The sequence below is a fragment of the Ciconia boyciana genome, chromosome 5 (assembly GCF_034638445.1).
Source record: "Ciconia boyciana chromosome 5, ASM3463844v1, whole genome shotgun sequence".
In the NCBI taxonomy this organism is placed as follows: Eukaryota; Metazoa; Chordata; class Aves; order Ciconiiformes; family Ciconiidae; genus Ciconia; species Ciconia boyciana.
Window position 1 is genome coordinate 60861000 of NC_132938.1, and position 24252 is coordinate 60885251.

The 24252-nt window shown below is 41.3% G+C and overlaps 1 protein-coding gene across 3 annotated transcripts in view; it reads left to right on the plus strand.

Moving 5' to 3' along the window:
• The window catches only part of CSGALNACT1 (chondroitin sulfate N-acetylgalactosaminyltransferase 1), a 51131-nt gene extending 27670 nt beyond the window's left edge, over window positions 1–23461 (plus strand). For 2 of the 3 annotated variants that reach the window (XM_072863153.1, XM_072863152.1), the window contains exons 5-12: window positions 5052–5308; window positions 7007–7928; window positions 15457–15673; window positions 16907–17008; window positions 17805–17983; window positions 18402–18496; window positions 21625–21706; window positions 22067–23461. In XM_072863153.1, the coding sequence (XP_072719254.1) occupies window positions 7295–7928; window positions 15457–15673; window positions 16907–17008; window positions 17805–17983; window positions 18402–18496; window positions 21625–21706; window positions 22067–22350 (1593 nt within the window). In that variant the 5' untranslated portion in view covers window positions 5052–5308; window positions 7007–7294 and the 3' untranslated portion in view covers window positions 22351–23461. The remainder of the gene's footprint in view (window positions 1–5051; window positions 5309–7006; window positions 7929–15456; window positions 15674–16906; window positions 17009–17804; window positions 17984–18401; window positions 18497–21624; window positions 21707–22066) is intronic. The other variant, XM_072863154.1, reaches the window with a different exon arrangement.
• Window positions 23462–24252: the final 791 nt, after the last annotated feature.

Below are 24252 nucleotides of genomic sequence, written 5' to 3' on the forward strand. Positions count from 1 at the left end.
AGAATCCTTAGCACTCCTGGCACAAAGTACATTAGTATGTACTTTGTACAAAAAATATTTTAAGTAACAACCATGTGACACAATCATGAAGAGATGGGTCTAAACACACAAGCATTCATAGCATGTCCCTACATAGGTGTAGATCCCTTCACTTTTACAGGCCTTGCTGCTGCTGACCTGAGCTACTTTTGTAAGGCTGTGGTCATCTTTGTTCTCAAAGGAATGACTGTTCATTCCTGTGGTGGCAGTCAGTTTTCTTTTACTTGTGTAAATCACTGAGTGTGCATGTGTAAACATTTCAAAGTGAAGTAACAGCATTTTTTCCAGGTCCCAACTTAAATGGATAAGCAAAATTTATCCTATTATTTGTTTTAATCAGGAAATACTAAAGGAATTTGTGTTCTATCCATCTTATTATGCTGACTCTCTGAGCCATTTCAGAAGCTGGTATAGCTTGGTGTTACGTTAAAACTGAGTTTAGTCTTTCTGGAAGCCCTCTATATGGAGAGCAATTGTTGAATTAGATGTTAAAATGAAGTGAATTAGGGTAGTATCTTTTAGCTGTTCCCTTGCTATAGCTTGTCCTTGTTTTGTTAGCTAGTTTCCTGCCAAAATAAACCATTCTCAGTTAGCATACTGTTATCCTTGGTTTTGTATAGGGCTGTTGCAGCGTCACGTGATTGGAGTAAAATGCTCGTCTTTGACACATCTACAAAACTGAGATGGCACTTGCCTAAATCAAATTAAATTGAAATTCATGTTCAGAAGGTGCTGGTCTCCCAGCTAAGTTGGACATCTCAGCTGTCTAGCCCAACCATTAATTTTTAGGACTGGCAACTATGATGGCTATGGATCTATGGCCATCTATCATAACAAACTATGATGGTCTGTTAATTTGCTCTTAAAAGACCAGGCTGAACTCCAGGTCAACTCAAATGCATATTTTTCATCTCCATTTTAGCAAAGTTCAAAACACTTTTGGAGCAACTGAATTCCTAAAACTTCAGGTCAGAGTTTGCTAATGAGAAATGGTCCTTTAGAGAAAAGCATCATCGTTTCTTTCCTGCGGTAGCATGGAGTTGGTCTTTGTGAGTCACAGCATCTTTGAAGCAGCAGTGCATGCTTGCCATCTCTTCTCTGCATTTTCTCTTTGTATCTTGACAGGGCATGTATCTGTCACATTGCCTGCTTTATCATAAATAGAGTGGTGGAAACTTCCAGGAAAATCCTGTAAAGGCTTTTGGAAGTGTCCTATAGTACCCCCAACTAACTATTTGTACTAATTGTACTCAGCACTGAGGATGTGTGGGTTTATATACCTAAAAGTCTGTGTGTTTAGCAGAGAGGGGTAGTGTGTTGTGGTTATAAAGTGGAAATCTGAGTGTCTCATACAAAAAATAACATTCCTAATACACACTCCTGCAATTGCTGGTTATTGATCAGTGGAAAACTGCCAAGTCCTTCACAGATAACATTGTTCTGGGGGAGAGAAAGCAGTTCTGGGAGTGGTGTTGCTTAAAGTAATAGTTCTTTTTTATAATAAACAATGATGTTATTGGTGTGTGGAAATAATTGTAGATGTTACATTGGTTCTTTTCAGATGTAGTTAGAACTTAATTGATGCTTAACTTTTGTGTTTTTTTACTTTAAAACTAGTTTGATTTACAGTGGAGAGTGGAAAGCAATGGTGCTTTCACTCCTGTGTGTATTCACATTGATACAACCACGCACAGAATGTGTATGCACTGGGAGGACAAAGGGACCCCAATACTCCTTTTAGTGTTTTTTTCTTTTAAATAGAAATAATGATACTATAAAAGAAATAATTATTACTGGATTTCTACTGTAATCAAAATAATGACTACTGTAAAAGTTGAAACAACTCTGGCATGTTTACTGCATATAACAGCAGAAGGCTTTCAGAGTGCCTCTTGATTTCTGTTCTGTGCTGTCTTTGGGAAAGTCACCTTCACGAGCATTGAGACCACGTGTAAGTGGATGGTCTAACGCAAGTACACTTGGACCTCGGAACTCAGCTGAAGTGGCATGGCAGACAGTGCTATTAAGTAAAGTTACCGATTTACCTTGATGAGAGGGACCAATTAAATGAGCAGCACTGGGGTCCAGAGTACTAACAAAGGGAAAAGTTGTAACTTATGTACTTGTTTTGTAACTTTCAGAGTGAGAAGCCTGTAACAGTATCTTGAATGTAAAACCAGCCACTTCTCAGTTCCCTCACAAGAAGAAAACATAGTATTTCCAGGAACGTTAATGCTTTTGAAGGTTTCCTGTTTTGTTTAAGACTGCTTCTAATAGTTGTTGTAACCTATTTGCAAGATGATCAGATCGTAATTGTTAATTATAGACGGGAACAGTGTAATTGTCTTTCTGTGGGCGGGGTTAGATACTGAGACCTTTCTCTTTGAGCATACACGTGGCAATGCAAGTAAGATTTTCTGTTGAAGATGACTCTGGAATCAAAGACTAGGAAATAAAGATTTTTACAGTAAGTTGTCGACTGTCTTCAAGTATTGGCATTTAGTGTTTTGATTCTGGACACTATTTCTTAACAATCCTTTATTTCTGTTTCAAACGCTCTATCTATTGCAAACCAGATGTTAGGATTTTAAGTGGTTTGTTTGGGATGTGTGAGTGTCAACCCAAGAGGGAGCAGTGGTGTGGTTTTTAACAGGGCACAATACAGGAAGGCTATGAAGGTACACTCAGTCAGTTTGTCAGACAGATTATTTTCTTTATTCAGCCTTTTGTTTAATTCAGCCCTGAGCAGATGAACTGGGCTGAGAAGTAGTTGAGAAATCATGATTTGACATTAAGGAGAAATAATTCCTTTTTGCATTCCCTCCACATGCACCTTAAACACTTGTGTGAGACTAGATTTTAATCCCTGTGACATGTTCCATTCTGCTGAGCAGCTTGAATATCTGTCGGGGGGCTAAGGAGGCAAAATCTTGTCCCTAACATTTAAAGCAGACTAATTTGTCTGCAGTGCTATGCACAGTCCTTGTAATTAAAAAGTTCAAGGCAAATGCCAAGTGGCTGCAGAATGTCCTTTTTTTTCTTTTTTTTTTTTGTAAGGCACTTAAAGTCTGGAAGAAACATCTGTTTCCTCCTCCCCACAGCTCATTTTGGAGATTAATATGATTCTAGTGAAATCTCACCGTGACATATGCTGCTGTTCAGTGAAGATGTTTCAAACACCTACATGAAAACTAATTGCCGCTTCTGCCATTCACTGCCTCTATTAAAAAAAAACAAAAAAAAACAAAAAAAGAAAAAGAAAAAAAGAAAAGAATTTTAAAAAGTTTTGTGAGCTAAAAGTGTAGTTGCCAGTCTCAGTTAACACCTGCAATAGGAAGCTGTGGCAGAAAGTACTTGAAAACATGCAATTATTTGGTATTGCCCATGCCATATGTGCTGAGAGATCACTGCCTTTGCAAACATGACTGTTCTTTTGCCATCCATTTCTGTCCTCAACGTGAAGAGCAAGGAGAGTGTAGAGCTCAGGGGGAAGATACATATACAGAGATATATTGCTTTGAGTCCCTTTCTTCTGCACAAATTCTCAGTTTGAATTTTGGGAGTCAAAAATTCAGGCTTGAAATACATTGTGTTTTCTGTGCAGAGATAAATTTGCTGTGTCTCTACAGTCCATTAAAAATCCAGATGCTGGTGAGTAACAGTGGTGGGTGCATACCATCCAAAATTTCAAACCAACCAACTTTCTTAAGTTTTGCCACTCCCTATGACTGGATGCAGCACCCTCCACTGTGCAGAGCCATTTACACAGTGATGACAGGACCTGTTTCTGTGTTTAGATCATTTTTGGGCCCAGGCTCCTTGAAAACAAGTGAAAAGCACCTCTGTGAGCTGGGCTGACCTCTGGCTGGGCTAACAGGTTGAGCGGAGGTTGAAGATGTTTTTGCAATCAGAGGCTTTTTTAGAACTAATGTCCTTTTCCTCAGCTATCAGACTAACCACTGCATATTTGTTAAAGCGTCACCTTGTAAATAGACTAATACTACTTGATGCAGCTGACTGCTGTGAAATACAGAGGTGTTTTTGTCAGTTCCTGGAAAAAAACGACATTTCAGTTTGTCTCCCCTTCATCTCAGGCTCTCTCAGTTGGTGTGAAACTGTGTAGGTCTGGTGAAATCAACAGAATGATTGTTAGGAGGAGTTACCATCCCTAGCTTTCTGGTACTGTCTGTGCAGCTGAGATGCCTTAGTCGTGACCACCTTCAGTGTTGACTTAAAGTAATCTGCTTTTTTTGGCACTGACATGGATTGGGACTGCTTTCACAAGCATGCCCATGAGATAGTAGTACAGTAACAGCTGTATATTTAAATGTCAATCAGTGTAAGGCAATGCCCCCAAAGCCACCAGTACAATTTAATAAGACAGATCTAGCAACAGAGGGCAAGTAATGAGTGCTTCTTGTCAGGATGCCTCCAGTCGTGATGGTAAAATCCCCGTGAAGAAGGTGGAAATCCCCATGGCCTGAATTTCTTGTTATGAGGATGGTGGCTCAAAGGACAAAGTAGCTCAGTTAATTTAGTGTCCTGAAGTGTTTTTAAAGATGCATCTTGAGATTACAAACCAGAAAACTAGACAGGAAAGAAAGAGTACCTTAAAGAGAGACTCAGTATGTTTTAGTGAAGATAGCTATATATACACACATATATTTTAAGGTCAACATTTGAAGAGCTCTTTACCCAAAACTTGAATCTGTTGCTGCTTATAGAAATGAAATTGTGTGTTTATCTAAGCCATTGAGATGTAATTTCAGTTTATACCATGTTAGCACAACTAATCCTTTCAGTGATGTTCAGCTTCTGCCAATTCAGTCAATGGACTAATTGTGTGAAGTGAAGCATACAAGCACAGCAGTGTTTTATGTACTACATCTTACCACTTCCTGACCCTGTCTCACTGCACACTACCTTCTTGCAGTCTACTAGCCAGATCTGTTGTAGAGTTAGAAATGCCCAGATTAATTTTCCCTGCTTTGACAAGCTCCTTTACATTGCAGGAGGCCAGCTTTTATAGTGCATCCATAGGAAGTGTCTCCACTACAGCCTTTCACCATGCAGGAGACAGACTGAAGATGTAGGCAGCTGGCAAATGTGAAAGCAAGGAAGAGGTGTTCTGAGGTTGACAGTGCTTTTTATAGTATGCGCATTTTCTGGGAAGGGCATAAGAAGGGAGATAAACAGGAGATGATTGTGGCAAGCTGAGAAGTAGCTGTAGCAGACCAAGATGTTCCAAAGAGAAGATCGCAGCAAAAAGGTAAGGGTGCCAACTTCATCATGTCCTTTTCCTGCTGCTTGAATATTTTCTTCAACATCAACAATTCTTCCTTTGAAAATGCTGACATTTTCTGGAGAATCCTATAAATACTATAATAGCCATTCAGCATTACTTTGAGAAAAATACAGTAGTATTTTTATAGCTCACTCTAGCCCCCTCAATTCCTACTCCAAAAGTGTTTTTTTTCCTAGGAGCTCTGCAGACTGCTAAAATATTGATAACAGTTCAAAGATCAGAAATATCTCTGCATAACTGCTGTATATAGAGTAATAGTCAATCAAGACACAGGGCGGCAAGTCATGTAGCAGTTGATAAAGTCCTACAGAATACTTTGACTCAAGACTAGAAATAACTGAAAATAACTGAAAAACTCTGAAACTCTTATTTTTAAATAAACTGTTTTTACTTAAGGGTCTGCTGGCAAGGATGTATGACTAAAAGGACTATGAATCTCTGTTGTCAAAAACAGTGTCATAATGTCATGCATGCATCCAAGGGGAGAGCATCAAGGGGTTAATGTGATTATGTTCAAGTCTAACAATGCAGCGTTGCAGTGTAATCTAGGATGTTACTCAGCTTTGGCCTAAGTCTACTGTCAGCTGAGTAAATGACAAAGTTCCTTGCATCGGCATGGATTTGGGCCAAAACTGAGGGATTTTGAAAATCCCACTGGTAGTGTTCTCAGCGCAATCATTTTAATGTAGCTTACAGCTAGATCAATATTCGTGTTCAGTCATCTAATATTTCTTTCCTGTTTCTAAGTATACTTGAGGAAGTCTTACTAAAAATGATAATGTTCACAGTTTTAACTTCTCTTATTTTAAAAAATACTTAAGCCAGCTTTCCCTAGACCTTCTCTGTGGTCTTCACTCCTGGGCAGAGAGTATATATGGAAAACACAGTAGTACTGTAAATTGTTGCAAGACTTTTTATAATGTTATGAGAAACAGAAGAGGGCCTTAAAATGAAAACATAGTGTGCAATGATGACTAGATGGAAACAAAGCTTCCTCTGATTTTGAGTAAGACTTGGTCTGAATGCTCCTGAAAAAATCCTATCCCTAGTTCTTTGGTTTTTATGGGAGCATCTGGTAGGATATGTCAAACAATGTCAGTTGCAGCAATTGGCCTTGATAACAGTTTCTAGTTTCCTGGTTATCAAATTTCTGCTCCAGGTCAGGCTTCATATATTCAAACGGGACCACACTTGCCACCTGATGTTTTGGAAAAACATGCCTGGAAGCTGAAATGTATGTGGTAGCTGTGGGACTGACTGCCTTCAAAATTTGAGTGCTCTAAGCATTGAGAACGGAGCTCGGAAGCTTGGATGGCTTGGAGGGCCGTCATTGTTTGGATGAACTGAGCACCTTAACATCTCACCAGAAAGTAACAGATGATGACTTCCTAATATTTCTAAAGCGTGGCAGACTTTGGGGCCTGGACTAGTTTTTCATTGGCAATGGGCCAAGTCATGTTATTAAAATGAAACGCATGCATACAGGATTTCCCACGTAAGGTTCTTGGCACTTTTTGGGTCTTAGCACAAGCACTTCACAGCTCTGAGATCTGTCAGAGCAATTGAGAAATGAGGTAAATTCTCAGAACACTCTCAATGGTCTGGACTGAATGACCAAATTCTAATGTGCCTGAATGACTGTCCTTGTCATTTGTCTTTCAGGTCCTCAGGCTCCATCAGCCACCAGTTGATCATATTGCAGCAGCATAGGTGTTGCCATGAGGATCAGGAGGTGTCCTGTCTGCTTCACAGCTTGTCTTTTGGTCCTGCTGGGTAAACACCAGAGAAAGCCCAATATAGAGGCAGAGCACACGTTTTAAGAGAGCTCACAAGCCCATTCCTGCACATACATGCATCTGTGTAAGAGTACTCCAAGTCCAGGGGCATCTGTGGCACTGCATGGATGTAAGAACTGTTGCATGTGTGGGCTTAGACTCTGCTTTTTGAGAGATGATGCTCCGACGAGGATTTATTCTATTTCTCCCCCGACTTGTAGGCCTGCTGGTGGTGGCCTGTTGCTCGGTGTCTATTGTTTATATGTTGGCTTGCACACCCAAGGGTGACAACCAGCAGCTTGCCTTGCCCAGGGTGCACAGTCCAACTGCGAAGGAGGGATATGAAGCCATTCTGCAAGAGCGAGAAGAGCAACACCACAACTACATCATCAGCTTGAAGAAACAAATTGCCCAGCTGAAGACTGAGCTCCAGGGCAGGAGCGAGCAGCTTAGGAACGTGCAGAACCAGTACCCAGACCCCTTGGACATTCGGCTTGACCACAGTAACCCAGAGAAGGCCCAGTCTAACCTGCTGGCTTTCCTCCGTTCCCAAGTAGACAAAGCAGAGGTGCACAGCGGCATTAAGCTGTCCACGGAGTATGCGGCCATGCCCTTTGACAGCTTTACCCTGCAGAAGGTGTACCAACTGGAGACAGGGCTGACGCGCCACCCAGAAGAGAAACCTGTAAGGAAGGATAAGAGAGATGAGTTGATAGAGGTGATCGAGTTAGCTGTTGGGAGTTTGAACAATCCAGAGGGGGACAGCAATGCAAAACACCATGTATACACAGCCTCCGACTTCATTGAAGGTTTGTATGCAGACAGCAGGTTAGAAGGTCCACATAGTGCTCGTGAGGGGTTCTGATGTGACTGTCTTGCTGAGGGAGATGGGCATTATCTTGGAGCACAGATTTCGGGGACAGTGTTAGTGCTGTGACCCAGCGATCCTGTCTCAGGCACAACTGCAGAATGGCATATTTCCTGGGGAACGGGACTTTGTGCCAACAGAGCCTGCCAGTCTCTCGTAGTGACCACCAATGTATGCTCACAGCCCTCTAGTCATGCGCTTGCCTCGGAACTGACAAAGCAAGGAATGAATGACCAGTCTCCAATCCCAGATCTGTTACCAGTGTTCAGTTATCTGCAGACTGACAACTGCAGTTCAAATCCAAACTCCAGTGTTATCCTTACTTCCACCTGCACAGCTCTGCCAGAGTCAGAGTGGCAATACAGGTTTTGATGACAGCAGCTGAGGAGCTCAGCTGGTATCACCTATAACTTCAAATGACTAGGAAAGCTTAACCTTTACAGGGTATCTCCTATTCCGGGAGTGGTGCACCTTAGCCCTTGGATTCTAAAATGAGCTAAGCAGTCTTTACCTTCACATGTAATATTGAGGCAGTAAGTGTGGATTTTTAAAGTGCCACTTCTAACAGGAACCAGTTTTTACTTCACATCTTCTGTCACTAAATCCAAAGTGCTTACTTGTTTCCAGTCAGACTGCTTTTTCCCAGCCAGACAGAGGCCCCAGATGTATTCCAGGAGTTGTGATGTCTCTGTGGTTGATACCTGTTCAGGTTAGCCTCTGCTGCACAGCAGCTCCAAGTTAAAAGGGCAGGAACATGTGCAGCAGAAACATGATATGAGACAAGATTTCACAGATCTTGTCTCCAAGGGCTCATGACTGTTTCTCATTCAATAAGAGAGCTACATTTTTACTTGTAATATGGCTGTCCTAGTTTAACTTCATAGGAACTGGCATGTTCCCTGCTTGTTGTTCAATAGTGTTGTCTGTCAGTGAGATTTAATCCATAGCTGACCTAGCTGAATTTAGTACAGGAGGAAAAACTTGTCTTCCTCATCTTCAGATGTGTGTGCTGCAGACTTAGAGGGCATGTGGGTAAGATGCCTACCTTTTATGGAATGACTGCTCTAATGTGCTGAACACAAGCCCCCATGCTTATCCCAAATCACTAGTGATTTTGCCGTGGATTGTTTTCTTCAGCTAGTATTTATGAATAGAGCAGAGCAAAATGCATCCTCCATGTGATAAGGACAAACTATTGCTGTTGTGCAATGGCCAGTTGTTCATTTCCACTCTCTGTATATATTTATCCGGTGATCATGGTATCGAGAGGCAGTAGGTTCTTGAGGCCATGCCAGGATATACCTGCCAGTCAGGCAGGTGCCTCCCACAGCAGGGACATGAGTTTTTCAGACTGTGGAGACCTAGTTGAGGCAGGTCCTGGCTCCCCTCTGGTCCAAGCATTTCCTCCACACCAGTCAAATTCCTCTTGCTCAGACATGGGACCAGGGCAAGAGCAGGGAACTGGGAAGTGCTGCTGGCTGCCAGCATTTGAATGCATCGTGGAGCTACACGCTTCCAATCTCCTCCTTTCTGTTTGTTGTTTGGTTTATAATTTCAAAATATGTTTCTACTGTTTATTATAGGAGCTGAACAAGCATGTATGACTGTTTTGGCACCAGCTCTTTCATGGGGAGAGGGTGAGGGGAAAGGAGGAGATGTTTCCTGCCATACATTGCTTAATATTCCATTGAAGTTACCCTTTTGCTTGCACTTACCCTGTGCCTTTCCGCACAATCAAGGGTCTTTGCCTGGGTACCGGTGCCATCCTTGGGGAACAAGGCAGAAACTAGTGTGCAGAAAGGCATGGGGAAGGGATGCACATTGCAATGCTGGCTCTGTGGAGGTTCTTCATGCACCAATGGCCTTGCTGGCTTTCATATACCATGGTGAAATAATCCAGAGGGAGGAAGCCCTGCATGCAACTCGGAGCTCAAGAAACTGGAGCCCTGCGTGCAGCTCAGTCTGAGCTCAAGAAACCTTCCTTGTGTCCTCCCCTGCAGGGCAGGCCCTTGCTTCTGTAGGTGCAAGGTAACAAATACTCATTCTTACTCAGCAGTGCAAACCTATTTGTTTGCAAATGCAAGGATCCGTGCATCAGGGCTGGAAACAAAAAGCTGACTTGGCAGAAGATTTCCCTGCAGAGTTCCTTTGGAAGTCTCTGTCATCTCTTGGCAGTCTCTTTTCCCCCATCCTCCATTCTCCAAGAACGACAAAAACTGCTGATCAAAGCACAAACAAATCCATTGCTCTGTATAACTTGAGCAGGAGAAGGGAGGACTGAGTTTTCTGTTCCAATTCTGCATTTCAAGTATGGTTTGGACTCAGAACTTGTTTTGGAGACAGCACTCTACAGGTGCCACTGCCTACACAACAAGTTAGTAACAGTCTGGATTCCATGGCAGCTTCTGGCAGCTTCATACCAATCCAGCAACACAGCAACCGTGAGCTGTGTTACCTAGCTAGCAAAACCAGCTCTTTTCATTTTCTGGAACTGCCCAGGGTAGCTGGAGCTTTCTGGGAGATGTGGCCCAGGTCTGCACTGAAAGTAACACCACTTAACCCTGTAAGCTTTTTATCTTCCAGCTGCGTTAGCAATAAGAACACACAAAAGGTGTATGCATCTCTTACGTTAAAGGTGGGGCTACTGCCCTCGTCTTAAGGTCGAGCAGATGGAGGGATATGCTGAAATGAAAATTGGGTAATCAGGGTCAGAGACAGGATTCAAAACCTGAACTGCTGCTCTTGATATGTGAGACTTGTGTCTTTGTTTCTGCCCTATTCAATGAAGCCTTTGACACTGGCTTTACTCAAGTGTGTTGCTAATCCCAAGTCTTACTAGCGTATAGAGCGGTGCAAGTTAATCTTGTTTGCTTGGGCCTCTTGTGTGGATTTTTCTATTCTTGTGGGTCACAACTGGTACCTGCTATCACTTTTCAGTACTAGTTCATTGCTAACGTAGGCCAATAGGCAGGGTGGTGGTGCGGTGCAATAAATTTGATTGGGGTCTATATCTCCTTCTCTTTTCCATGTTGTGCCTTTATTCTTGTCTTTGCAGAGGGAAAATGTTTCTTCAAGCACTTCTTACATTTAAGGAGAAATGTTTTGTCTCCGTGGCTGGGATCTCTCAAAATAAGTGTTGCATCCTCTGCGGTTTCTAGACAGAACGACTTGTGTGTGGGAATTAGACTGTGACCCTAGTACCTTACATCTGAGCTAAACTCCTTCTCAGCAGATTTGCTGTTACATGAAATTTGGATGGGATTCTCAGACAGTTCTCCTTCCAGGAGTAATAGCTGACACGTGGTGGAATTTTCCATTTTTTCTTATTCAAAACCAAGAGAACCACACCTTCTCCCTGGGGCCCGAAACATATCCATCTGGCTGCTGCTCTGCTCTGCTTCTCTCTTCACACAAGCACTTGGGCTGTTCAGCTGCTATAATCCTCCCCTCTCCCCCTTATTCCTCCCACTTCTGTATCAAGTTCACTAGTTTTTGGCCATGAGGGGTTAGTAAGAAACAACATGGAAAAGATCAGAAATTTCTGTGTATTATAAGCAGGCAAAGGGCTGCTCTGTTTCCAATAGAAAGCCAGTTGCTCAGTGGGCACAATAACAGGTCTGGTCATTAATTTATGTAAATGGCAGCACAGCTGAATAAATTTGGAAGTAATTAATTTTCTCAAAGATGGAGATAATAATTTGGAGACTCTGACAAGCCTGAGTGGTGTGTTCCATAAGTGAATGTAATCACTGTCTGGTGGTACTCTTTCCCAACAGGAACAGTTCCAGAAAAACCCTGGATTGCTTCAGAAATGCCCTGCCATGGCACTGTCAAATATGCTGTATCATAAGTTTTCCTACCTGAAGTACGTGGCTATCTAGTGACTGGAGTGTTAAATAAGGTCTCAGAGACAAAGGAAAAGGAGTAGCTTTGCTTTCTCAAATTGACAGCTATTAGTGGTGGGCTACTTGATGCAGTTTTGCCCTGGAAGCTTACTATGAGAAAGGATGATGCTCTTCCTCAAAGGATAAGGTGCATGTGAAGTGGGAAGACCACTGTAATATTGAGTTAAAGTGGGGACAATGAATACTGGTAAATCCTAATAGCGGTTCCTACATCTAACAGAATACAAGTAATGAGCACAGGTCCAGGGAGTGTTTCTATTGACAGTGCAAGACCTATGGTCTGTGGAACTGAGGCTAAAATTGTCATCCACTCAACAGCATTTTGTTAAGGTTGCATGGCTGTTTTCTAGTTATCAGTTCCATGTAGATCTCTGAAATCTATTTGCCTGCCCTGCTGAATAGAGATCAGGTATTTTCCATTTCTTTAGAGAGCCCTGGGAATTGTTGCTCTGAAGACTGGACACTTACTGCTCTTTAGTCAACCCTTCAGCCCAGGTCTTTTTTTGCTTCTCATTTCTCCTTTTCCTTCATTTTAGGGCCAGTCCTCTGCTGACCCAAAGCTCCTGTTCACTTTTTTACATTGGGTTTCCAAAGGCCTTGACTTTTCTCCCTGCCTCTCAAAGGAACAGTGCATATTCTGGAACATAGCTGCTATAATGGAAGCAATAGATGATCAATTAAGCTTCTTTTATCCATAGTGACAGTCTAGCCTTTCCAAGGCTTCCGTTTCAGGAGCAACCTTTTCAGGAAAATCTTTTGTGTTTTACTTTTTTGAGACTACTTTTTTTCCCATCCTCATAGCTCATCTCTTAGAATTGAGGCTGCTTGATGCATCTTTCTGAATCGCATAAAAAGTCCTGATGGCATGAATGAAATAGTGCCTTCGGAAATGGAAAAATCTTGTGAAAGGCAGGATGTTCTGCTGGGTGAGTCCCCAGAGTGACTCAACATTCAGGCTCATTTCCAAGGCTCACTGCCTGACCTTGGGCAAATCACTTTGTTCTCTGCTTCTAAAAAGAAGATACTTTAAAAAGGAAAGATGATCCTTAAAAAAGGAAAACAAATGGTTTAAAAGTGTGTCAAGAATAACCATATTTAATTACATGCATTAAACTTGCATACAATTCTCTTCAAGATAAAATGTTAGGATTATAAATTCTTGGATTACCATCTTGCACGAGGGAACCTTGCCTTCACCTAAGATGCTTATTTTTAGCTGTAGTAGAGTCCTGAACAAGAACAAAACTGCAGAGTTACAAGCAGCCTCTGTTGATATGCCTATAGCCCTAGGAGGGACCCCTCGGGTCACAACATGCATCCTGCTTTAAGGTGCTGCTTGCTTATTTGGCAACACTTCCTTTATTCCACAAATGTAGTACATATCTCTGGGGAAGTGGTATTTATGAGGTCATTGCTTCTTGGCTGGGGTAGAAGAGGAAGTAGAAGCAAAGACTGAGATGTTGCGTGGTAGATGTTATTAAATTGGTTAATTTAATTCAGATTTTTGTTATTATGAAAAATGTCAGTTTGCTATGTCAAGCATGTGAAACAGTCCTATCTATTTCTCTCTAGAGAAAATGCAAATCAGATTTAATTTAGATTTTTGTTTAGCTTAATGTCAAAAGGCTACCTTAACCTTCCACAACACAAACTTCCTTGGCAAGACCTGTGTTCAAAAACTGCCTGAGTAAATGAGCGCACCCAGCAACACACTCAGATCATCAGCAGCCTTTCTGTAAGAATGAATGGGTGAGCAGAATATAAAAGGCCCAGGTTTCCATTCTCTGGCCACCAGGAGGAGGAAGTGCAGGGACTATTAGGTCACCATTCAGATGATCTCAAGTGCAGGCTCAAGTTCAATAACAGATCTAGTTCATGGTCTGCACCTTGGGCAGACTATATAGAAAAAGCTAGGGGGAGTCAAGGGCACAGCTTTAAAAGGCTGGCAGTAAAAGAATGATGGAGCTGATATCTCACTAGATTCATCTGCTATGCTGGAGGGAGGATTGCAGCATTTGTTGAATCAGCTTGTATTAAAAATAAAACACAAAGTGAATAACAGATTGGTAAATTTGCATATAGTATTAACCAACTGAAGTGTTCATTAAGAATAAAACACTTACACAATGGTAATGAAGATAAGACAGTCCACAGAACTCTGGCCAGATAAAATCACACCTCATTAATCTTTTGGATGTTCTGGACATACCAATGTAACAGCTACAATACAAGATGAAGAGCTTATGTCACTCTGCTGTTCAAAGAAACCTTTGACCCAGACCTTCACAAGAAATACAGACAGAACTGACAGTCTATGGGTCGGCTGCAAAGCAATGTTACACATCAGGGAATGACTAAGATTTAAAAAAAAAACCAAACCAGCATTATTTTGGTCAAGCTGTTCTTCATAACCAGATGGGGAGATAAAAGAAGAAGAAACAAGTCAAGCGGAGGAGTTTTTTTCCAGACGTGTTTTGCTTGTCTCTTGAGTTTCTGCAAGAGATGGAAGGCAATGCAATTATACTCTTCTACTGATGAAGTTGTTAGGTTATTTACAGTGGCTTAACAAGTAGTTAGAATTAGCATTTAATTATTCCTTCTTAAACCTGACATATCTAACTATGAAAAAGCTTTATTTCAGTATGCACTGTACGGACTGAAGTGTCATTTAGAGTGGGTAAAATCTATAGCCTTTTTGCCAACTTTATCTCATCTAAGGTATCAGAATAGTGTTTCAGTGGGGCATGACCAATACTTTTATAGTTCATGCCAGCCCTCAGCATGGGACAATTTCACCCATTGAGTATGTTAAAAGTTAATTCCATACAGGAAATAAGTACATGCTTGTATGAATTAAATATACCTGCAGACAGTCTAATGCAGTCTCCAGGATTGTGTCCTGGGTCTAGCCTCTGACAAACTCCATAGTGTCATCCTTGCAGACCATTACTTGGCCAGGAGTGGGCATCATTGCCACAAAGAAAAGAAACGTCTCTTGAGAGTTGAGTAACAGGAGAGTTGTGTCCTGATTAGCAGTGGATGAAGTTGATGGCTGCTGGGGCCTGGTTGCATAGTTTTATTAGGGTACTTTTCAGAGAACCTCCTAGAAAGGAGGAAATGAATGTGCTCATCAGGAAATTGCTTTTCTGGGAGATGGCCTAATCACTCGCATTGCAGAGAGGCAGGCAGCCTTTCGCAGTCTCTCTGCATCACCATTACCATGCCTGCCTGCAGTGTGCAATTGGAGCAGTCTGAAAAATAAGGACAGTATGTCTGCTGGGTTACTGAGTGTGAGCAATTGGTAACCTTCAGGGGCTTGTAACTCAGCCAAGCCTAGGAATGTGCCTGGGAGAATACCCAATACCTCCTGCAACCCAGGGCTGTGTCCCTGCCAGAGTGACAGCCTCCTGCAAATGATGGTGGATTGTGTACTGGTTTAAAAGTAAATATCTCATGCCTCTGCTGCCTTTTCAGCTTAGGTGTAACACATGAAGACTGCATCCTTTTTTTTCCCCCAGGAGCCCAGCTTTAATCCAAAATCTCCTCTCTTTTGTTTTCACGCAGGGATCTACCGCACAGAAAAAGACAAAGGCACATTGTATGAGCTGACTTTCAAAGGAGACACAAAACATCAGTTCAAGAAGATTGTTTTATTCCGGCCATTCGGTCCGGTAATGAAAGTGAAAAATGAAAATGTCAATGTGGCTGACACACTTATTAATGTCATTGTGCCATTGTCCAAGAGAGCCAGCAAATTTCGGCAATTCATGCAGAATTTCAGGTGGGTTTCCATTCCAGTGCTCCCTTTGCTTTTTATTACTTGGCAAGTAAGATGCAATTTCAGGAGTTATCAAGGCCTCACTCAGTGAAAATCATGCTACTTTTACATAACATTTCATTGTGCCACTAAGAAGTAATTTTTGAGATTATAGAGACTGAAAGGCATTTGGCTGCTTAATGCATTGTGATTAGCAGTAAAAGCAATTATATTCCAGTCATTAAGGTTTCTGATTTGCGTGTACCTGGCTTATGTGTCTTAATCTGTTTTGTTGGGGCACACGCAACTGTGGCAGCGCAAGAATTTCATGCCATTAGTTGCAAAGGAACATTTCTAAGGAAATAGGGAATTAATACTCCCAGACACTTCGCCAGGCCCTATTAGAGGAAAAATTAAGGCAATAAGAGGCAAGAAGGAAATGTATTTGAACTTTCAGGATAGTTGCTTTTAAACTTATTTTATTTTTCAGCACAGAGATGATGTTTGGAGGGAGAATTTAATTGAGATGTAGCTTTAAATAGCTGCCCAGAAAAGACTGTGTTAGCAACAGATACTGACTCTTACAATGGGATTTGTTTTGCCTAATTACAGACATCTAAAAATAGGCTCCTTGTCTAAATTAGCCATCTGATAGATGTTTGTTTTAGGCTGGGAGAAATCACCCTCTGGTCATGCTGATCTCTCTGCTGATTATAGATGAACTCTTACTAATTAAACTTTGTGCAAGTGAGGCATGATGTCTAGCATTAGTTCAGATTGGTCCTACCCTTAGGCTGCTGGCTTGATCTCTGGTTGATACTTAGATTTTAGTAAATGTTTCGTAACAAAATGCCAAAGATCTGAACTCTGGAATATCTGTTACAAAAAAATCAAGGTTAAGAGGGAGGGTACATATAGCTTCTTTAAAATCCTCCTTCTCATATTCTCCTAAGTGCTGGAGTTATTGCCTGCCTGATCATTCTTCCTGGGGCTGGATGGCCTGTTTTAATAGTGTCTTCCTATTAATATAACAAACACTGCTTAGAGAGTTTTTTTCCTAATTTGCCTGCAAGGTAGTATTCTGTCCCATTTGACAGAGGTAGTGAGCCCCTTTGTCAGGACAAGGATCTCTGTCAGTGAGTCGTGCCCTCAGGAATGCCTTCCAAGGTTCACCCTACTCTGCCTTCCCCAGTGGGTGTAGGTTATTGAAGAAAGCTAACTTCTGGGACAAGTCTCAAATCTGTCTCTCTTCTCTAGGGAAATGGGCATTCAGCAGGATGGGAGAATTCACCTCACTGTAGTTTACTTTGGAAAAGAACAAATGGATGAAGTCAAATCGATACTTGAAAATACCTCCAAGTAAGTACCTGAACATCTGATGTGTGTTGTTCATACACAGTGATTGTACCATGAATTGGAGACTAGGTAGCTGTCCAGACTCAGTTGTGCCAAAAAGTTCTAAACTGCATTGGAGAAAATGGTTTTTTCCTTTGTATCAGATAAAAACAGTGTTACCCTGACAGTCCCATATCTGTCGTTTTGTGATGTTGGTTTTCAGAACCACAAAGCAGATTTTACTGAATTTACCTCAGTGCAGCTTTTTTTTCACACTGGTAACTACTTTAGTGGTTTGGAAAGTGGCTTTAACTGTTGGGACTGAAAGTTGACTTCCAAAGGCAGGTGCAGACAATTTCAGTCAAGCACACAGGAACTAGATGCTTTTGGCCAGGTCTGGTCTACTGTGTTTGCTTGCATAGCTGTGTTTGTCAAGATCATGTGGCAGTGTAGCCTTTTGTTATTATCTCCATGTGGGAAGAAGACCCTTGTATAGATACAGTAATATGACCACAGGTATTTTATATTTGCCTACTAAAGAGTTTTTTGTCCATCTAAGCGTTGGTGGGATTTTTGTGAGGTCTACCCGAAGAATGTCTGTGACAGGAATGCTAGTGTAGGGGTACACAGGTCAAGCACTGAATGCAGACATAGTGGAAATCTCCTCAAGACTTAAAGAGGACATCTCATCCCTCAAACTGCTCTCAGAACTGTGATACTAGAGATTTCTAGGTTAATTGTTTCATATTGGGTTCCCGCCCCCACTTTTATTAAGAGCTGGAAGGACAGGGTAAGTTGCTGAATATTTTCCTTCTCCTAGGTCAGCCAACTTCAAGAACTTCACCTTCATCCAGCTGAATGAAGAATTTTCCAGGGGCAAAGGATTAGACATTGGTGCTCGGTTTTGGAAAGGAAACAATGTTGTTCTCTTTTTTTGCGACGTGGACATATACTTCACAGCTGAATTCCTGAACTCCTGTAGATTGAACACACAGCCAGGTACTGTTACTCATGAAGTGTATTGTCTTTCAACAGATTTTTACCTATTGTGTAACAGCCTTCACCAGAGTATTCTTGCCTTTGAATTGGTAATGAAGCTGCTGTAAACCATTCCTGAAAGTTAGAGAACTAATTAAGACATGTATAAAAATTCCATTGCTGGTTGGCTTTTGAAAGGTTATAACACTCCTGCTCCCACTGTGATTGAATTTGTTTCCTTCAGTACCTGTGCTTTCTGGAACAGGATCTTTTTGTTAATTATATTCTCACATTCACATTTTCATGCAAAGAACATAGGCTCAGTCCAAAACTTGTGTGACTTTGTCTGGATTTGGTCTGGCCTGGACAGCATCTTGTAAGAGAGAGAAGTGTGTTTTATATAGCTTTTTAAAAAAAAATAACCCATTGTCTTTTCCAGGAAAGAAGGTGTTTTATCCGGTTCTCTTTAGCCAGTATAACCCCAGTATAATTTATGGCCACCATGATTCCATCCCATCTTTAGAACAGCAGCTGGTAAGTATGTGCTTCTCTGAATGCCTGCTTTTATTTGGACAAAGCATTTTTTAAAGGTGCATGTGCTCTTGGGTAGCATTTTCCTATTCCTTGTGAGTACCACACAGACAAAATTAACTACAGCAGTCACCTTACCGTGAGTTCTGCAGTTAAGTTTCACAGGGAAGTATCTTGGTACCATTTATTTTAACCCTTGTTTGATGTTTTATACATGGAACCTAAGAATTTAAACCGTGTCTGCTTCTCTGCCAGAAGGATGTTCTAATTAGCGAACAGTTCCTCCATGGTGTGCTGTCTTGGTGTGACAGTCCGTGATCTTGCTCTCATTTCTTCCTTGCACCGATAGTTTCTTTGCTTACATCTTGAAGAGCTGACATTTGTAAAAAGCATAAATATCCTTAGACTAGTCAGTGAAAACAGAATTCCAGGGGCTGTCACAGTTATTCCCCCACTTACTTGAACACCTACAGTGGCTTTTTCCATCCCACAGTTCATGATTAAACTGCCTGCGAGCAGACTGTGTTTCTGAAGTGTACCACGTTGTCTCAGAGTCAAATGACATTCTTGGAGCTGTCCCTTCTAGCTTTAATCTGGCACTGACATAACACAGCATAACTCCACTGATTTCTATCTCACCTGCTTATCTTTGGTGTGAGAACAAAGCATTATTTTTAAAAACATTGCCATAACGCATACGATTAAAACATGTAGTTAAACCCAGGTGAATCTCCTTGATGAGGAGGAAGCTGTTGTGAGGAAGAAGTAGAAGGTGCAGGCGAGAGGTTCACGTGAATGCTAGTGGCAGAGCCATTGTTTGGCACTGCTGCAAATGCTATTCTCCATTCTCTTGTGCTTTGGCATTGCATTGTCTTGAAGCTAAAGGGGCGATAGAAGTGGTGGCTTTCCCTTTATGTACACCCTCCACTCTTACTTCTCTCCAGAGTCAGCGGGTCACAGTCCTCTGCCCACTAGTGCTGGTAAGTGGCTGAATTTTCAAATTGAAGCATAAGCCAGCTATGCAGCTTCATTCAGTTCCTCTGGGTCAGGTCCCAGCCTGCCACAGCTGCCCCTCTTACTGCCAGGCACTGCACCTATCAGGGCTCATCCTGTCCCAGGCTGGACACTGTCTCCAGAGCATTCCAGCTTCTGTTGTTGTTCTCACTAGGTAGGAATTAGAGGTGTTGTGAGCCCAGCAACAGTCACAGCTGAAAAGATCACTAGGGGTCTGAGTCCAGTCTTCTGTCTTCACTACCCCCACCTCATGCAATCCCTCTAGAAAAATGAAGAATGAGAATTTGAGAAGTCCACCCAAAATATTTTAAAATATTTTTTTGTCTACTGCTCCCTGTGTTATCCAACAGGTAGCCAGAAAGTCTTTTACTAAAGAGTCTGGAAAATCCTTTCCATTGCTTTTTTTTTCCTCAGAGGAAACTTGTTCTGATAATACCATGGGATTCATGTTAGCTCTTCTCTCTCTGATGAGAGCCGTCAGGGACCCTCAGGCTTGTAAGTACTGTGCTTAGGAAATGAAATAAAGTTTAGCTCTCAAGCTAGCATAAATTCCACAAAGTACTTTGTCAGGATTGTGCAAATATTTATAGCTAATATTTGAATCGTAAAATGTGATGCTTATGTCAGAAAAGCTTCTCGATTTAAAGAAGTACTGCCAATCTCATTTTTATGTAGATTTTTATATTTTCAGCCCACATTAGTTCCCAGGCATGAGGCCAGATCTGTGCCATTAAAACAAGACAGTGTTAGCTCTCTGTCCTGGTACTCAGGCGGCTGAGAAAAAAAAGCCTTCAGAAATCTTTGAAAGAATTTGATTTGTGCAGCAGCCACTTGCACTAATGGGAAATAATAACGCTAATGTATATGAGTAGCTTGCTGTAAGGGCCTCGTTGTGGAGATTTCTTGTTACAGTGCAGACCTGACAGATACAATCTTGTTTCCTTTTAATTGGCTTCTGCAGTGGCTTGGCTTTTTCAAGGAAAGGAGAAATGAGAAAAGGAAGAGATAGCAATGCGAGCAGTAAAATAAAAAAAAGCCATTGAAGTGACAAGGGTTATGAACAAAAAGGGGAGTCATGAACAAGAAATCAGGAGAAACTATTTTGGAAAAGGATTTTTTGGTAAAGGAAACACTGGGATTTGTAAATCCAGAAATGGAAATTCTGTCTCCTGATCTTCTGTAACTTTGTCGCAAGTGAAGCCAAAATTTTCGAAAACATCTGCTAAGGGATAGGTTTGTAACCAGACCTTCAAGAGTGTGAAGTACCGCTGACTTGCTTAGGGGATTTAAATACCTGTCCCAGTCCTTTGAAACTCTTGGATGTCTCACCAGATTGGGTTAGGTCACTCACACCCATGAATTATGACCTTGGGGATCTGTACTTGGATATCTGCTTTTGAAAATGCTAGCCATGGTTTCTCACTGCTCTGATTTTCTACTTGTAATACATAATGTTTTCACGGTCCACCTCAGTAATTAAGACTGCACATTCATTATTACAAAGGCTTTTATGGGATATATATCTACCACCTAACATTTCTGGACTTAAATTTTAGCTGGATTTAGCAGTTCTGTAATGGAAAACTATTCTTACCACTTTTCTAATTTTTGTCAAAATTAAGGTAATCAAAAAGCTGTCCGTTGTGCGATCAGGTTAGAACCACTGTTTTCTTCCAGAACTCTTGTGGTCCACAGTCCGGATGCCACCATCTGCTCTACAGCAGAGTCTGGCTTCTCTGGTTTACCGGTATGTTTCTTACATCAGATTTGAATCCCGCAAAAATCTCCCACAGATTTTGGAGAATGTTTTGCCTGTGAAGAAGCAAACTCCAGAGAGTGATGTGATATTGCTCCACTTCGTCTACAACAGCAGGAGTGGAGCGAAACCTGTTTGTTCCAGATCAGGGGTTTATCCATGATAGCTAATGACACGGTTGTTTTTTTGGGGCAGAAACATGCAATGAGTATCTACAAAAACTGGTTCAGGATCAGCCATGGATTTACATGGGGAAGAATAAAACGGCAGTTGCTCCTATTTCTGACCACATTCAGGGACTTTTCTGCTCACACTGAAAGTACTTCTGCTCCCACATAAACATTCCTTTCCCTTCATGCAGATTATTAAAAAAGAAACTGGATTTTGGAGAGACTTTGGTTTTGGGATGACTTGCCAGTACAGATCTGATTTTATCAACATAGGTAAGAAAAATACACTCCAATACGTCTGCCTTTTTACTGAAACATAGAAAATTGTGATCAGCTTCCCTTTCCTTGGCCAGTGTGTCTATGCCTCTAATTTGCAGCAGTGCTCTGGGTAGATGTTCAAACTATTTCTAGGTACCATAGAGGTTACCAGAATCTAAGCACTGCTCAGTACAAATAAAGCAATTTTGTCTGATAGTGAAAGATTTGAAACTAAGAAATTTGGACACTTTGTTGGCAGAAAGTATGGCTGTTTTAAAGGGCTTGACTGGAGCCAGAGAACAGCTGTAGTGCAATTAATAGCATCAGTTTGCTAGTATATATTTCTAGTTTTATTTTGGATTTTGTTTGTGTCAGGTGGCTTTGATCTGGACATTAAAGGCTGGGGTGGTGAAGACGTACATCTGTACCGCAAATACCTCCACAGCAACCTCATTGTGATCCGAACACCTGTCAGGGGTCTCTTCCATCTGTGGCATGAAAAGCAATGTCTGGACGAGCTGACCCCAGAGCAGTACAAAATGTGCATGCAGTCCAAGGCCATGAACGAGGCTTCTCATGGCCAGCTTGGGATGCTTGTTTTCAAGCAAGAGATTGAGTCACACCTGCACAGACAGAAACTGAGCGGTAAGAAGACATGAAGCCAGAAAGGGAGGCAAAAAGCCTCTGAATTGGACTATAGGGTGTTTTGGAAAAGAGCTGCTAACAAGAAAAGATGGGATGAGGCTGAAAGAGGATGGAGATTCCAGCAGGATGACAGCAAAAGAAGATGAGGGAAAGTGCTTGTCCTCCCTTCTGTTTTGTTCTTAGTAGGGCTTTTAAGTACTCCATTAGTCTGACTGTTCAGCACTTGCTTCTGGGGAAGATCTGAACACTTGATGAGATTCAAGGTCATGGAGACAATGAACATTACGTAAATGCCAGTGTGGTATTCACAATAACAAATGGATGTGCTCTTCCATTGAAATGTTTGCAAGATGTTTAAAGGATTGGCCGACCAAAGGGTCAATAATAATGAGTTATTTTCTACATCTAACCTGACATATCTAAAAAGGGCTATTTTTGAATAAGTACAGAGCTCCTGCTCTGAGAAGGACATCTGATTGTTAACAATGGTTAAGCTGGAGTGACCAAAAATCTTTTTCCTGTAAGGGGGTGGGGCGGGGGGACAGTAGCAGTGCACTAACAGGGTATTCTGGGTTCATTCAGAGACAAGAGGCATCTCAGAAAGTGCTTTCTAAAATTCAGAAAGAGAAAGACCTACTGGTCAAGTGTGATGTTTCAAAAACACTGGAGGGTAGTGTTTGTTCTCTTCTGTGGATAGTGAACCAAAAGCAATGAGCCATGTCTGTATCACATGAATCAGATGGTGTATTTCTGCTTTAGAATACCGTAAGTATGTCAAGATTTATTTTTAAATGAAGTCGGTTTTACTTGGGAATTATTTTGTCATGCTTCAGGTTTTCTGCTTCTAGCCATACTAGGTAATAGTACAGCCTTCCAACACTTGGAAAATGCTCTGCAGATCTGTGTTTCCTGTGAATGGGAACTGAGTTCAGATAAGTGAAGTGATTTTTCTACACAACCTGGGTGCTGGAAGGCAGAAGCTTTACCATGCTGAAGAAAAGGAAATACATATCAACTTGCAGTACTGATTTAGCAGGAGGCTTTAAACTCTGAATGTCAGATACCAAAATTGATGAACATTTTCTGACTTTATACCAAAGTATTCCTTCTAAACCAAATATAGAATCTTGCCCAGGGCATAGCAAGCTTTTTGTAATTAACAAAATAAATTTTTGTGATGGATTACTGGACCCTGCAAATTATCTTATGATAATTATAGGTGCATCCTAAAAATTAGTCTCCTTCTTAATGGATTTTTTTTCAGTTGCCTAAAACTGTTGAAAGCATGAGTTACTGCTCTTATAAAGCACTTCATTTTAATTCTGGCTGCTGTTTATAATTTTAATATATACTAGCCAACAAAAGCTGCTTGCGCTTGTAAATCCCATTTGCTTACCTAAATGCTGTTTCTCCAAGTGGTCTCTTTGTTTTATAGCTTCGGATTAATTCAAGGCAGTCTGAAACCAGATTCTGATTTGGTTTTTGGCTTGTAAAAGCTGGGGGAAGAAATATGCAAGATAGCACTGAACAATGAATAGAACGCTATTTGTCTTGCCACTGTGTGATAGGAAGAGCGCTTATGAACCTCTTTTGAAAGCATTGCATGCAGAATCTGCAGACAGAGACCATGCTACTGTACCTTTTCCCTTGGCACATGTTTACATGTGTTTGTCTTTTGCTGGATGCAAATCATCTGCATTACACTTCCTTTGCAAATCACCAAATATCCAAAACCACTGCAAAAGTACAAAAAGAATGGAAACTCTATATGCTTAAAAAACCCAACCCCCAAATACATCACTTACCATAAAAACTTCAGCAATAACTCAAGTAGGTCCTCCAAAGAACTTTTTTGTTCCCAGAATACATGATAAATTATTTATAAAGGACTTTGTTTTGATGGAGTAACTTTACAA